At 36.9% G+C, this 15,981-nt stretch overlaps 1 protein-coding gene across 8 annotated transcripts in view; it reads right to left on the minus strand.

Moving 5' to 3' along the window:
- LOC126272886 (dystrophin-like) overlaps positions 1–3,504 on the minus strand; it is an 84,892-nt gene extending 81,388 nt beyond the window's left edge. The window contains exons 1-2 of one of the 8 annotated variants that reach the window (XM_049976136.1): positions 3,232–3,504; positions 597–727 (exon numbers count right to left, since the gene is read on the minus strand). In XM_049976136.1, coding sequence (XP_049832093.1) covers positions 597–726 — 130 coding nt within the window. In that variant the 5' untranslated portion in view covers position 727; positions 3,232–3,504. Of the gene's footprint in view, positions 1–596; positions 728–2,311; positions 2,648–2,826 lie in introns of those variants that run through there. The other 7 variants (XM_049976141.1, XM_049976135.1, XM_049976138.1 and 4 more) reach the window with 7 other exon arrangements.
- Positions 3,505–15,981: the final 12,477 nt, after the last annotated feature.

Here is a 15,981-nt window from a genome sequence, read left to right on the forward strand (position 1 = left end):
GTTGCCGACCAAACTCCTACTTCCCACACCTATTAGTTTCATGCTATTTGGCACTATTTGTGTCTATTCACATTTGTAATGACTGATGAAATGATTACAACATTCTATAAGCTTGAAATTGTGGGATCTTGATGACATCATCAGAGGTCAAAGTGGACTGATGGTATCTTCATTTACCCCCAACGAATGTCATGATTATATAAAACTCTTCTTTTACACTTGAATATACTGTAGCAGGAACATAAATGTCAGTGATTCTTTGTGATATATGTCAGATTATTATTAATTAAAACATTCCAAGAAGAGGTGAAGTCACTCAACAATAGAAAATGTTTTTAAAGATCATAAATTGAAATGGCATTCCAATAAGAATCAAACAGAGGTCCTTCAGGCTGTGGGCCCTCACAGAACACAAATTTTGATGTATGAAAGGTATTATTTACTTTAGATAAATGTTACAAGAAACAAGGTCATAATTATTTTAACTATCAGAGTCCTTAAATTCTACATTAACTTCTATATACCATCAGCTGTAAATTAATTGAAAAAAATTCACTTCTTTTTAACCACTAATCAAGTGAAACATATATTTTTACCTTTCAGTGCCTTTTGAAGAATTCTTAATTTTGCTGCTGTGCGATAAGCTGTATACCTAACAATGTTGCACTCATCCAGCATCCTTATTAAATTATCATATTCGTCTTTGTAGGCCAGATTATCCCCCATCCTGAAAATAAATTTGTAGCATGAGAATTGCAGTAGCCATGCATAACAGAATGAAGCAGTCTTTCTCTAATAGCTGTATCAAGTACTCACATTTGCACAGCCAATAACAAAATCACTTTTACCCTTCCCTAACATTCACTATTTGTTCACAATAAATTATTCACAAGTATACCACATGCAAAACTAAAGATAAAGCTAAACAATATAGAAGTAATCATAGTGCAAATGGTGAGATTTTCTTAAAATTCACACTGTGTCACCACCTTCATACCACATCAGGACCAGATAATTTAATGTTGTCTTAAAATAAGAAAGAGTGCTCATGATTTAAACACAAACATAACACCAAAATCCAGCATATTCTTTCAGGAAGACAAAATGAAAATTGTAGCCTCTTCAAAACAATACAGTGAAAACAAAAAAAAATCATATCATTGATAATTTTTCCTGGAAGGGTTAGATTAAATTGGATACACAGAATATTCCAGAGATTAAAATCAAGGAAATCATCATGTCAGAAAAACAAAAAATACTTGCATATTTACAAAAGAACAGATAACTGTTAGCCTATAGTTTTTCATTCACATATTAATTACAAAGATTACCACAAACAGTTAATAATATGCACACTAAAGTGGATTAAACACTTCCAGATGTGCTGTGGCCAAGCACTGTACAAAAGCAGTTTGCAAGGCTTACTTGCGCACATCGCTTTGTTGCAGGCAAGCTGTGTCAAAGTCATATCGCATAGCATCTATGTTACGTGATAGACAATAAATTCATCAATTGATCCTGTTAAGAAATTCCAGTCAACTGAACCTATCGATACCTTTGCCGTCATACAGATATGTAATGAAATTCATCAATGCAGTAGAAAAAGTTGTGATCAATAAACCCTTCAGTCTCCTCTTAAACTGTGCTTTATGGTAGCTAACATCTTTATGATTCCTGGCATGATATTCAAATGTGTGTTCTGGAGTAAATGTGTGTTCTGGAGTAAATGACTTTAAATCTTTATGTCAATTGTTCTTATTTATGGTATTTTTTCTGTGAACTCCATTTTGGTGTGAAACAAAGATAAATTGCTTATGGCACATTACATTATACTACATATACACGTTTCATGAAAACTAGTAGTTAGTACAAAGCCAGTTCTTTAGACATATTCCTGCAACACATTCTTGAGTGCATGCTACAAATAATAATATTAAGTGCTTCCTGACATAAAGGAAACTCTGGTTTTGGGAATGTAAATCTTGAATTACCGTGAGGATTAATGCCACTGAATTAACTTTATCTATAAGGACTAGTCAACTAAACCAGACTATTCCACTGAATGGTATCTCTACAGCATACATTAAGCTGACCAAAACCCAGTGGTTGGTTTGAGCACAACTAGGCATAGATCTACTGCTGGTGGTGTACTCTTTATCTTTCTCTGAGGTTGTAACAAAGTTACAGTTGTAGTTATAGGAGCATTCCAAAGCAACATATACTCAAAGTAACAGTGAAACCTGGCATTTTTCATATTAAAAAATCATTTCTGCGAGTGTAGACCGGCTGGGATCTACAGTCTGGCACTTACCCACAGAGTAATCAACGGGTACTACTTCTCCTCTAATATGCTCGGTACACTTACGTAGCGCTCAGCATAGTGATAGAGTTGAAAAATTTTAGAACAGTTCTAAAGCGGAGTTCTTGTAAAACACTGCACTTACTAGGCGCAAAGTTTGAGGTCCAAACACACACAAAAAAACTGCAGGCAAGCTAAATTTGTGAGACTCAAGCCTACGACACGGAAACACCTTGAAACAGGGGAGGAAAGTTACTTCCAGTAGTTTATAATACCCACTGTGATGAACAAAAAATATGCCGATAATGTAATACGTAAACAGTCATGAGTAATCAACTAGCAAATAATAGTGTAGTCCAAGAGTAACTGGCGACTTACTGCCACAGCACAGCAGGTATATTACATGGAAAACAACTATTTCCAATGCAGATCTGAATTTATTGGACTTTTTTGATATGTGTATGTAACAGGTGTAAAACATAACACAGAACTATTCATGAGATTTTGAAACAGAATTAAATAAATACCTTCCTGTTTTGATGTCAACACCTGTTGTCAACGTATTCTTCGATTTATTCCTACACTCACGGTCACAAGTTTACTTTCTTGTTTAAGGTTCCACTATATCAATCAACATATATTCGCTCATTTGCACACCTCACAACACACAATAACAATTACAATAACATTTAGTAAACAAAATTTAAATTCATAAATATTGGCGGCAATCCCGATATTTAAAAAGACACGCCAAAGATACTACCTTCGATCGGTCGGAAAGAATACCAAACTGAAAAAGGCAAATGTTTTTAATTCCGACAATTCCTCATTTATACAGAATAAAACAGTTCTAAGACAGGGGAGCCAAAATTTATCCAGAACGAGGAAATACAGGGAAGCGCTGTTTTCAGTATATCGTAGAAAATACGCACCACAGTAAAGCCTTGTCTTCACATACAACAAAAGTGAGACAGTAAGTGATATGACGGCTGATATCTCAGTGGCACCGTGTGTTGCTGTTTCCAAGCGCTCCTGTCATATACAGCTTCAGTTCCCGTTATTCGTAAGAACTTCGCTGTCGTCATTCGGGTTAAGGCGTTAGAATTGAGCCAAGGATTCATTAAGAATAAGAATGGAAGTGGATTTTACGGAGAAATAACACAGTGGTATCAAACAAATTTATAATGGGAGAAGTACTCGTAAACGAAGACGTACAGTTCTGGCTCGAATAAAAGTGACACTTCGATATTTAACATCTGACGTTTGCCTGTCGTATTTCCAATTTTTGTGTATGTACCTCTTTCAGTGATTTTACGATCGATTAACTTAACTTGGTATCATATTATGTTTTCTCCTGTTTTCAGTTCTGTGGAGCAATACCGATGCCAAGAGGAAGTGTCCGCATAAGCTGCGTTTTACTTTAATTCTTGAGTATCTTTCCGAATAGCAAATTCCAATTCTGTGGCAGTTCATTGAAATCTATGAGAATATAAGTCATTTTTTATAAAACAGATCTGAAGATGGTCATTATAGACCGAAGCCGGTAGTCTGATGACAAAAAATTGTGATCATAGACATAAGGCAAATGAAATTTAATGTAAGTTTAGCTGAGTCTTAGGACGGATTTCTTCTCTGCCTTGGTGAGGGAGCACAGAGAGTTTCCTCTACCTTTCGTGGCACAAAAGCAGAATGAACACGCTAAGAAAACTGTGTGGATGTTCAATGGCACATTGCTATGCACGGTCGGCGTGGCTAATGTAGAAACAGACATTCTTGCAAATTCCTCGAGAGCCGCTTCTAGGAGCTTCTGGTAGTTTTTCTCTGCAGAAGTGCACCAAATAAGGTGTATTCCTACGTGCTCTTTCTGGAGTCTGACTGTACCATAGCGCAGAAAAGTGTGACAGAAATTGGTCGACGATGACTGTGAAAAAATGCGGGCGAGATCTCGGTTTGGTCACTGGAGTGAAGACAGATAACTTTAGGGACTCGAAGAGGATAAACATGTCAGCTTAGGGGGGACAAACTATACAGTCAAGATAGTTTGGGGGTTTCTGAAGCTGAAGTCAGATATTCGTATAATTTTATACAGTTCAGCCAGATTGAGTTGGAATGTTATAGAGATTATGAAGAATATTTTCACTACTGGGCGCTGTCAGATAACAGTTGGGAGTATTTGGTAGTACATTCAGTGCTGAGGTTCTCAGATAAACTTTGCGTATTGCAGAAATCAGAGTCTTGCAATAGATGGAAGTATGAAGAGGTTGCTGCCATATGGAGTTGTTACAACCTGCACACTGAAATGGTAAGAAACACGCAATTGTAAGCATGATTAATGATGAGTTGTGGACCCTGGAGTAATTGATATTATCAATAGTATTTCAACTTTACTCTTTTGAAGAATAATTAAATAACAAACAGTTTAGAATTATTATTTCAGTTCGCATAAGCACCTGGTATTTGCTTACAGAAATACTTGGTTCGAAAATGGTCCATTCTGTAATTAACCACTGAAACTTTAATTAGCGGAGTTCTAAGTTGCTTCCCTCATTTTGTATCACACATGCTCTGTAGCTTTCTTTGCTAAAGTATCAGGTTTCACTTTCGTTTCTCATAGTTTCCTTTAATGGAGCGCATCTTACGTTTGCCTGATTAAGATCCCTTCCAAATGTAGTATCCATTTCATCAATGCACACAATACACCTCACACTGATCTTTCTCCACTTTGTTGTCACTCAGTTGCGAATGTGTACCTCACAATTAAATGAAGTTAGTTTCCATTCTTTTACTGTTAAATCCCACGTCAGTTGGTGAAGAGAATGTTAATAAATGTTGTAGTTTGCAATTGCTTTTTAACATTTACCAATTTCCCCATCCAAGGTACCATTTGCATGCAAAGCTGTGGTAATCGTCATCCTAAGGCTGTGCCGAATTAGTGTTACCTTTCATAGGGTAAGATCAAGGTCTCTCTCTTAAATTAGGGGCTTTAATGATTCATTTTTCTGTGGATATAACCTGATTTAGCTATTACACTTCTGGTGAACAAACGATTTCAAATTATATAAAAAAGGCTTGAGATGTCTGATTATGGAACATACTGATGTACTCATACAGACCAAGAGCGGTTAGCTGTTAAATACTCAGAAGATTTGTCAATTATAGGACCTAGACATCTCCCACGATCTATACAACCATAAATCGTAATAAATCAAGAAGTACCTTTCAGTATCACATCTTCAGAAGTACAATTTCAGCATTACTTTGTGATGTATTGGATGTTGAATCCTGTAAGTTCATTTAAAAGCTAATATTTTCACCTCTGCATCTACATTAGTTAAATAAGACAAATACTAAAAATGTTCTGGCCCAAAATTTGGAATTATGTTTTGTGCAAGTGCACAAGAAGACATTGCAGTTTAGTTGGTGATTGGCTATTGATGTGCCTTTATTAACAGTTACAGTCAAATACTACCACCAGAAACCTTGTTACTTCCTTTCTCAAATTTAATGAACAGGCATTTAGTACATTTATGTTTCCAGTAGTAGAATCAGAATATACTGCCAGTATTGCATTAATTTTCATCATTTGTAGAATTAAGTGAGTTGCTGTGAAACGACATGTCATTTTTCACTAACAACTTAATTACAATTGCTTACTCACACACAGATCTTATCCATAGATCAAACAGCAGAAATATCATATATTCTCACCACATAAACGGACCACTTTGTGCCAAATCTTTAGGTTCCAGAAACTTTGAGTGTCTTGTTAAATGTTGTCACTGATTCAGGCACATATAATTTAAAATAAAAACAGATGCATCACATCATCAACATTGCTTTGTACTCATCATATGGAATGTAATCCTAAGCAACACCATTTCGTTGTCATTATAGCTGGGCACTTACTATACAGCACAGAAAGTTTTTTTTGTACTGATGAAGCACTGTAGTGAAATTATTTTCATCCAACTTTCTCAAACTACCTCACTTATGTTTTAAATTAAATTTAAATGTTTTAATATGAAGTAGCTGTAATTATAAATGACATTGTAGAATATTAGGACCCACTAATCATTAAGGTGGTGGGTTATTCTTTTATAATTATTGGGGTTGGAAACAAACAATTTAAAAAAATTAAATGCAGGATTTTTTTCTAAACAGGCTTAAACCAGTTTTCAACATAATTTATTTTGTTTACAATGCGATTATACATTACCTACACCATTTTCAGAAATCAATCTTCCTAGATGGCAGGTGGACCTACAGCCACTTCTAGAAGATTTTTACGCTTTGTCTGATGTAGGTTTTGCAAATGTTTATTATAGCTTTTGCGATAAATGAATCACAAACGGATACCATCCACAATTTCAAGCATTGCTCAAACTTCTGCGTTGGTAGCAGTTCCGTTTCTGTTTTCATAAAGAAAGTAGCTCTTCACACAGCTCATTAAACTGTATAATTTTAGACATTTTTAGATACTGTAAGAAATATGCATGACAAAATTATTGACACAAAAACCAAAACATTGCGATGGTACTTCGAAATTCAGATGGCAGTCGAAAAACGCGAGAAGGAAAGAGGCGTCACCAAGTTAAAGCAACTTTAACCTATGTGGCGCTGCTGAAAGTGCCATCACTGAAGTGGTGCGACAGGAATTTCGTTATAACCACATGCAACCTTGGTGATGCCACCGAGTGGGGACTAAGTGGCGTCATTTCTCTCTCTCTCTTTTTGCGTGTAGAAACCCAGCGTAATTCTTAATGCTCGTAGATTAATTTACATTAGATGTCAATGGAATGGAATGGACCGATAAGTGTACAGTGATCGTACTTGATGGAACATCACCACAAAGCCCTTTCACTTAGCCCAGTACTGAACAGTGAAAGTGAAATTGTACGATACACATCTGTGATACAAACAATCAGACTATAGTATCAGAATTGAGGAACTAGCAATGATAAAATTTAGTAATGGCCAAAGTAAACTTCATAACAAATGTTATTGATAAAGTGTGTATGGTTTAGAAGTGAAACAACAGGAAAAATATCGCCATAAATTTCAAAACCTCCACGTTTATACTTACAAACACATTAATAATAGTTGTGTGTGTTTCATCATATCTTTGTCATTTTCACTTATAACTACTTGGCCCACATTTCTGTGGGAACTAAGGGCATGCCACTGTTACCCACTGAAATCTTTCCATTACTGACTGTTGTGACACCACCAATTTTAAATTCAACCTATGCATTTTGCTTCAGTTTCTCTGCTTTTATTTAACTTAAAATTCATTCACCTGTCACAATATGTTCTTTACATTTTTTAATTGTATCTAAAACGATTCAAAGTTACACTCATATGTGAACTGCTACATCCCTTTATTCTTGTGTTTTTCTTTTCTTTCATTCATCTGAAATATCCAATCCTAATTTTAAAGTCGAAATCAGTTTTTCTTATTACTTAATTTTTACTCGGAACCTGTTATCGATTTTAAGAAGCATTGAATAAATAGCTTGAAAAGTATTTTTTCCGATTTTTCGTATGACAGGAGAACTCTTAAAGTTGCAGGTCCGCTCTCACTGACAGGACCAAGAGAGAACTGCGCAAAGAAAAGGGTTACTCTGTCTGTGCGCCCAGCCCCATACCCCTCAACTTTGTCATGTCAATTAGTGTCAGTTGTGCACCATGTCTCGGTACTCCTGAGCATCCTCCATTTCAAAGTGTATTTGTACTCGTTCTTGTTGTGACTCTTTTTATTAAAATAAATTATGTGCAGTGAACTGTAAAATACACTTAATAAGTGGAAGATAAGTGAAGAGAATAGAAAGTTTCCAAGAAAAATGGAAAGAATAATTTTGTTTTATAAGTGGATAGAAAGAAGGTGCTGCTTTTGCTTAATATGGTTGTGGGAGTGAAGAGATAGAATTGGTTTTGCCACTACATGAGTAATTATAGTTTATTTACAGCAGTTTCTTCTTTAGATTCAAATGAAAGAGGTGGGAAAATAGCTCATCCAAAATCCACAGTTCCTTATCAACAAAATGTTATGTCAGTAGCAGCTGGGAAAATGAAGTTGTCATGAAAACATCATATGAATTATGGTATGTAACGTTCTCACAAAAAGTATGAAACCTTTCACTGCTGCTGAATTAATGAAGCAATATACGATATCAGTTTCACAAACTTTGTTTCAACGAATTTCAAACAGTAAACGAATAATGGCAGAAATAAGTAAGCTTACACTTTTGGATTTTATTTGATATTGCTACACAAAACAGATTTCACAATACATGTTTGAGGGAATAATTAAAAATATATGCAAATACATTTGTGTTGCATGTGACACCAGTATGAATACACCTTCAAAGGTTCTGTTTTCATTATCCATGTGTTGCTTCACAATTGACAGGATGATAGTAGAGGACTTCTTAGAATGAGAAGTCATACAAAAGGATGTGATTTTATGGATGCAATCAAATATTTTGTAGCATAATGGCTCACATATGACCAATTTAATATTAGTGTGTACAAATGACTGACCATCTGTGATTGGTTTAAATGAAGGTTTGATAGCAGTGGTTAAGAGGAAGTGGAAATTACCAAATTTACTCTCCATTCACTGCTTACTGCAACAATAAAGTTTGGAATGTCTAATTTTGAATAACAGATTAAAGGATGTTATGAAAAGCATCACAAAAATTGTAAATATAATTGGTGAAAATTAACTCAATCACAAAAAAATAAATAACTACTGGAATAATAGATGCCTAAGTGAAGGAAAAGTGCTGAAACAGTTTGTCAGTTTGAAATCTGAAATTATTTTGTTCTTACCACAAAGCTGAAAAAATAATGCTGAACTTGATAATGGTGAAGGGTAGGCATTTACGGCTGTTGTATTATATAAAATTCAAAAAACTTCATTTGAAGTTGCAAGGACCAAAGAAGATAATTTGGCATATAACTAATAAAATATTTGCAGCTGAAGCCAAACTGCAACTGTATGTAAATGAACTTGAAGAAAAAGGTCTGTCTAATATGTGAACTGTTGCTATGATCCATTCACACTCACCTATCATCAAAACATCTACCAAGATATGACATCTTATCTGAAAGTATATTTGGAACAAATAGCAACTATATTTGCTGATATTAGAAATATTTAAATCAGTTTCATTCTCAAAATTCATTTAATAAATGAAATATTCAAACTTCAACATGACACACAGCTTGAAGATCAATTTATAGATAATTATTAAAGGCAGGAATACGATGAATTACAAGAAAGTGCACAATTTATTTTAACACTATTTCATCCAATTTTTCTTTGTGAAGTGAAACTTCATTTTCAAACATTAACTACTTAAAAACTCATTGTCCAATGAGTTAAAAGGTGCAATGTGGGTTTTACTCAGTAAAAACGATTCAGATGTAGACAAGATATCCAAAAAAGTACATCACAGGATACATTAATTAACAGAATTTCAATTGTTACACTAAGTTTACTTTACAATTAGAATGAATAAAAATCCAGAGTCTAGAAAAAACTTGTAGTTTCTTTTACACAGCATGTGGCTTGTGAAGGACTCAGAATTTAGCGTAGACTTCAAGGTGAATGAGTTTAATGGGTTTGAAAATGAAATTGTGTCTGACAGTGCCATCAAAGCAGAGTTACTGAACGAGGTTAACCGAAATTCCTTCACCATAGAAGATTAAGTAAATATTTTAGAATTCGAATCAAGAATAACTGCCAACATGAGTAACTTAGAAGTAGATGTCCTAGGTGTAGCGAAACATCTTTAGTCAATAAAGGCAACTCTTCCAGTCCAGATCATATATGAAATAAGTTCCTTTCACACTATAGTAATGTAATAACACTGTACTTAGCAATCTTATACAACCGTTCTTTCAATGAAAGACCTGTCATTTGTCATCTGTTTATGTCATCAGAAAATAAGAATCAATTGGAAAATGATCTAGGCAAGATATCTATATGATGCAATATAGCCGGCCGGTGTGGCCGTGCGGTTCTAAGCGCTTCAGTCTGGATCCGTGTGACTGCTATGATCGTAGGTTCGAATCCTCCCTTGGGTATGGATGCGTGTAATGTCCTTAGGTTAGTTAGGTTTATGTAGTTTTAAGTTCTAGGGGACTGATGACCACAGATGTTAAGTCCCATAGTGCTCAGAGCCATTTGAACCATTTTTTGATGCGATATATGGGAAAAGTTGCAAATGATGTACTAAAGAAACTGCCTATAATACGCTTGTGCATCCTCTTCTGCGATATTGCTGTGTGGTATGGGGATCTTACAAGATAGGACAGATGGAGAAAATCGAAAAACGTTCAGGGAAGCACTTTGTATTATCGTGTCATAGGGGGAAGAGTGTTTCTTATGCATATGATGCTCAAGTTGGGGTGACAATCATTAAAACAAAGATACTTTTCGTGGTGTCGAGATTGGTTCACAATATTTTAATCACCAAATGATAAAACATATTTTGTTGACACCCACCTACATAGGGAAAATGATCATTTTAATAAAATAAGAGAAATCAGAGTCTGTGAGGCAAGATTTAAGGTGAACAGGCACGCTATATTCTTTCCTTTAGTTTATTGAAGACTGACCATTAGCACTTTACGTTATTTTCTACACTCACAGACATGGTGGCCATCATTCTGTCAAATTCTGTCAATGGCGAATCCCATCATTGGCCCATGGTATCACAATGATTATTCCAAGATTGTTGCAATCAGTGCCAACAATTGACTCTTGTCAGTACATTACAATTTAATTGTTGTCAAAACAGCATGTGCCAACACTCTACTTCCATGAATATATGCATCAAAATCTAATCTTTGTCAAGCTGGTGTGCATAAACGTAAAATTCTTTTTCGTGTGTTGAAGGCTTGTAATATCCTAAACATAGCTGATCATTGTCAGCAATGGCATAATAATTTTATTCAAAAGTCAGGTATAACCAAGAGTTGCAAATGGTAAGTATTTATTCCTTACCAGTTTCAGACACATGCTTCCATTTGTAACAGGGGTTCACTTTTAATAGCTTCTGAAGAAGGTTAACCCATATACAGAGTGATTATAATTTAGGTTCCAGTTCCAAAACGCTGTAAAAAAGAACCATTACTCGGAATGACGTAAATTTGAATGGAATATCGTCGAAGAAGAGGAAAACTTTATGGAAATAAGAAACTTAATGGAGATCTTCCCATTAGATGGCGCCTCACGAGTTCGATCTAAATGGATTCAGCTACAAATGACAGATGAATCGCAGTACAACAGCTATAATGTGAGTTACACATTAAACGAACCATACTGTACAAAGTGCGTGACAGCACAAATTAGACATTTACCAGTAGAGGCACTATTAGTTAGGTAAGCTCATTTGCCCAGACAAAGTAACAAGGTTGTACCGCATCAGATGGCAAAAATCGGTTTCTAATTGTCCTGAGGACAAAAAGCGTATAAAAGCAACAATGACATCAGCTTTCAATTGTTCTGGGGCCAAAAAAAGTGAAATCTGTTTTTAATCGTCATGAGACTGCTCACCTTATTTTGCTACAAGTTGAAATTGAGAAAGAGCATGTTCCACACCAGTTTAGCAGAACTCCAGGGGTCACATTCTGAATGTGCTGTGCAGTGCATGCCTTCAGTTCTCCTGCATTTGGAATGTGAACACTGAACACAAGGAGATTGAACACATCATCTCTGAGATAACCCCACAGACAGAAGTCACGTGGATTAAGATCAGATGATCTGGACACCAGCATGTAGGGAGATGGTACGTAATATAGCTAACATTTCCAAAATGTCTCTGCAGTGGCTTCTTCGCTGACCATGCAATGTGCAGAGGAGTGCCTACCCACACATTCTCATTGCTGAAGGGTTGGAATGAAGTTTGTACACAATGATTCTGAAGAGATTATGAGTGATGGTACAGGTAACAAGACCCGTAGGACTCATCTCCTTGAACAAATGTGGTGCTATGGTAATCGATGTTGTCAACTCACATCTCACAGTTACCATTGTAGAATGGCGATGGGCGAGTGGATTTTCCATTGCTCATATTCTGCAATTCTGTACATTGACATGTCCTTGGACACAGAAATCGGCTTCACCTGTCCACAGAATGTACCATGGACATTCATTGTCCACTTCCATGTGAGCATGAAATTCTAAAGCAAACTTTAGTTTTATTGACTGGTCGTTGAGAAGGAGCTCCTGAACAGGGGTAATTTTGTGTGAATAGTAATGCAGGATGTTTTGTAGAACGTTAAGCAACATGCTCACAAGCATCTCGTGCACTGCATACTTGGACAGCACCGCTCAACCTCCCCTGCTATGGTGTTGCCACACTTTCTGCTGACTTCAGATAAGTTATTTCTACCCCTCTGCCACGTTGCACTTCAAGAGAACCTATCTCTCCAAATTTCGTAATCATTTTCTTTATCAACGTTTCAGACACAAAGTGAGGAACAATCATATGCAGTTTGTATATTCTGCCGTCTATAGCGCTGTATAATGGGAAATTTTTTATTATTTTTTTTCTTTTTTTGTTTCCATGAGGTTTCTGCCTTCTTTGATAATCTTTCATTCATATTTGAAGGCATTCTCGGCAGCAGTTCTTTATTTTTTTACAACTTTTTGGAGCTGGAACTTTAATTGGAGGCCCTATATCCAAAACCATTAGAGAATAAACGCTTTACATTTGAAACCTGGTGCCTTCACATATCAAAAATATACGTGAAGCACATAAAAAGCTGGGCAGTCACCTCTAATGCAACGCTAGGTGCAGAGGTAGATAGATTTGTCATTTCGGGGTGAGGATATGTAATAGGAGAAATGTTTTCTTGTTTGTCTTCCAGTGATGGCAACTCATGGATGTTTGTGCCTCATTCTGATCACCTGCTATGGCGTAAACTTCAAATAAAAGTATCACAGATTTTTGAATGCGCTTAACTCTCATAAGAACATAATGGTTTCCCTCTTGCACGTTTTACGTATCTACGTACACAATATGAACCAGTACTTATCGGTGTACACCCGTCAGGTTGTCTTATTTATCCTGCACACCCAAAATAAGGTTTATCTAATGCGTTATATGACCCATTGTGCCTGTCGCGCAGGGTCTGGCTCTACCTAGTCAAGTGTCCAACGTAGTTCCCACTACTGCCACAGTTACCACTTCGCCTTGTTTATGATTTGCGACCCATGCAAACTCCTGTACTCCACCACCCTCCGAGCATACCATTTGTTGTTGCTTTGGCGTGCAGTACACCACTTGCCAGTGTAGTCGTGCATCAGAGTAATCTAGTGACGGCACGGAGGTAGTACACATTGTGAATAAACGTTGTGTTGTTGAACTTATACTGTACAGTATAATGTACACACATGAAGATATGGTAGAAATGCTGCTGATCTATGGAGAATGTACGTTGACGGGAAATACGTTACGAGATTGCTTGTTTGTTGATAGTACTGTTAGCGAACATTATCATTGTTAAGTTAATATGTCTGTTTTCTACCCTACTCTACATACCTGTACTGTACCATGTTGTAGGTGGACGAAATGCTGTTCAGGCAGAACGACTGTACAGAAGACGATTCCCTGGCAAGCCATCGCCTCGACGCCGGATGTTTTGTCGTCTCACATCTCGTCTACGTGAAACGGGAAGCTTAAATCCAAGACCCCGACATCGTCCTAGAACGCGCACAGATGAACGTGCTGAAGTTGCTGTGCTCGCTACCATAGCTGTGAATCCTCAAATCAGCACACGTCAAATTGAACAGGAAGTTGGTGTGTCGAAATCAAGTGCACAGCGTATTCTTAAACGTCATAAATTTCATCCTTACCATGTTAATTTACATCAGGATCTTCATGCCAATGACTTCCGCAATAGGGTAACATTTTGTCGGTGGTCTCAGCAAAAACTTCTGACTAATCCAAATTTTTTTGCAGATGTTCTCTTTACCTTCGAGACATCATTCTCCAACAAAGGAATTGTCAATATGAGGAATATGCACTATTGTTCCGCAGACAATCCAAAATGGCTCCGTCAGGTAGAGCATCAACGTCCGTGGAAAGTTAATGTTTAGTGTGGGATTACTGGAGATACCATTATCGGGCCTTTCTTTACAAAAGTCATCCAAAATGGCAGACAATACTCCAGATTTATACGACACAATCTTCCTGTTCTCTTGGACACCGTACCTCTGAACCGGAGAATGGTCATGTGGTATCAGCATGACGGATGTCCTGCACATAACGACTTACGAGCACGACGACTTCTGAACCATAAGTTCCCTGGTAGGTGGATTGGACGAGGTGGTCCAGTTAGGTGGCCTGCCCGATCTCCGGACCTTACACCGCTGGATTATTTTCTTTGGGGAGCAGTGAAGGATGATGTTTACCAACATGAACCAACAACACCAGAGGACATGAAGCAACGCACTATTGATGTTTGTACAGTCATCAAAGAGGAAACAGTGGCACGAAGTAGGGCATCCTTCATCCGCAGAGTGACCCTATGTATGCAAGCCAATGGGCATCACTTTAAGCACGAGATGTGAACGCTATGTTTAATATGTAGTGCTGGTATCACAGTGGAAGTTTCTACAAAGCGCCATTTTACCCAGTGATGTTAAGAAACAATTGTTTGCAACAATTTGTCATTTGATGCATTAGATAAACATAACATTGATAATTATGTGATAATAAAACTAATTGCTTAAACATGTTTACATTCATCTTCTATGTCCTACCTGAACTTCCCAAACCAAAACATTTTTACCTAAACAACGGTAAAACTTTTAGTCCACCTGCTCGTTTGACTAAAACCATCAACATGAATTTTACTATTACGAGTGAATGATTAACTGTCACTTGCGCTAGATCTACAGTAAAGTAAAGTTTTAACGCTGAACGGCATTGCCTTTTCAGTAACGGATTAACGATAAGCGAAGTTAACTTTGTGACTAACGTTGCAGTACACAGATATGTTGCAGGACCGCATCCCCCCTAGCCTATGGGATAAATACCTGCTGGAATGTACGACGTTAATGCAGGATGGCAGCAGACCGTATTATTCGTTTCGGACCTATTGATAAGTATGGAAGTTTGATTACGCATGTCAATCACATCGCGATTACGGGCAGCATGGGGTTCACGCCTGAGCCTCAGGAGGTGCGCTACCAGCGCATGTCGGGTGTTTCAAGCGTCAACTTCGCGTCTCAATATCTCGGGATGTAATGGGAATATTGTGAAGCAATTAACGCCATTGTGTATGTGCTTTGTCATGCTATGGATTGCTGAAGAAAAAATATAGGAGGCCCATTTAAAAAACCATAAGTTTGTGTTAAAAAACACATGTGCTTTCGTTTTACAATGTTTCCAAATATGTACATTCATGGGCCCCAGCCCTACATTGATATCGGTGAAAGTCGTTTGCCAATAGCTGTTATTGTTCCAAAGATATTTTGGGTGGAAAAGATAGCTGGGACACTCTGTATTTCAAAACTCCCAGCTTGGCATACTTCCCTATTATCAGCAGCTTCAGTTTATGGTCTCCACTTGCATTCGATGCAGCAAGAACTGTTAACCTCTCTTTACGTTTTTTGTAGCCCAGGGCAGCCTTTTCTTCTTTTGATGGTGGTTAGTGTTTAACGT

This window comes from Schistocerca gregaria, chromosome 5 (assembly GCF_023897955.1).
Source record: "Schistocerca gregaria isolate iqSchGreg1 chromosome 5, iqSchGreg1.2, whole genome shotgun sequence".
Taxonomy (NCBI): domain Eukaryota; kingdom Metazoa; phylum Arthropoda; class Insecta; order Orthoptera; family Acrididae; genus Schistocerca; species Schistocerca gregaria.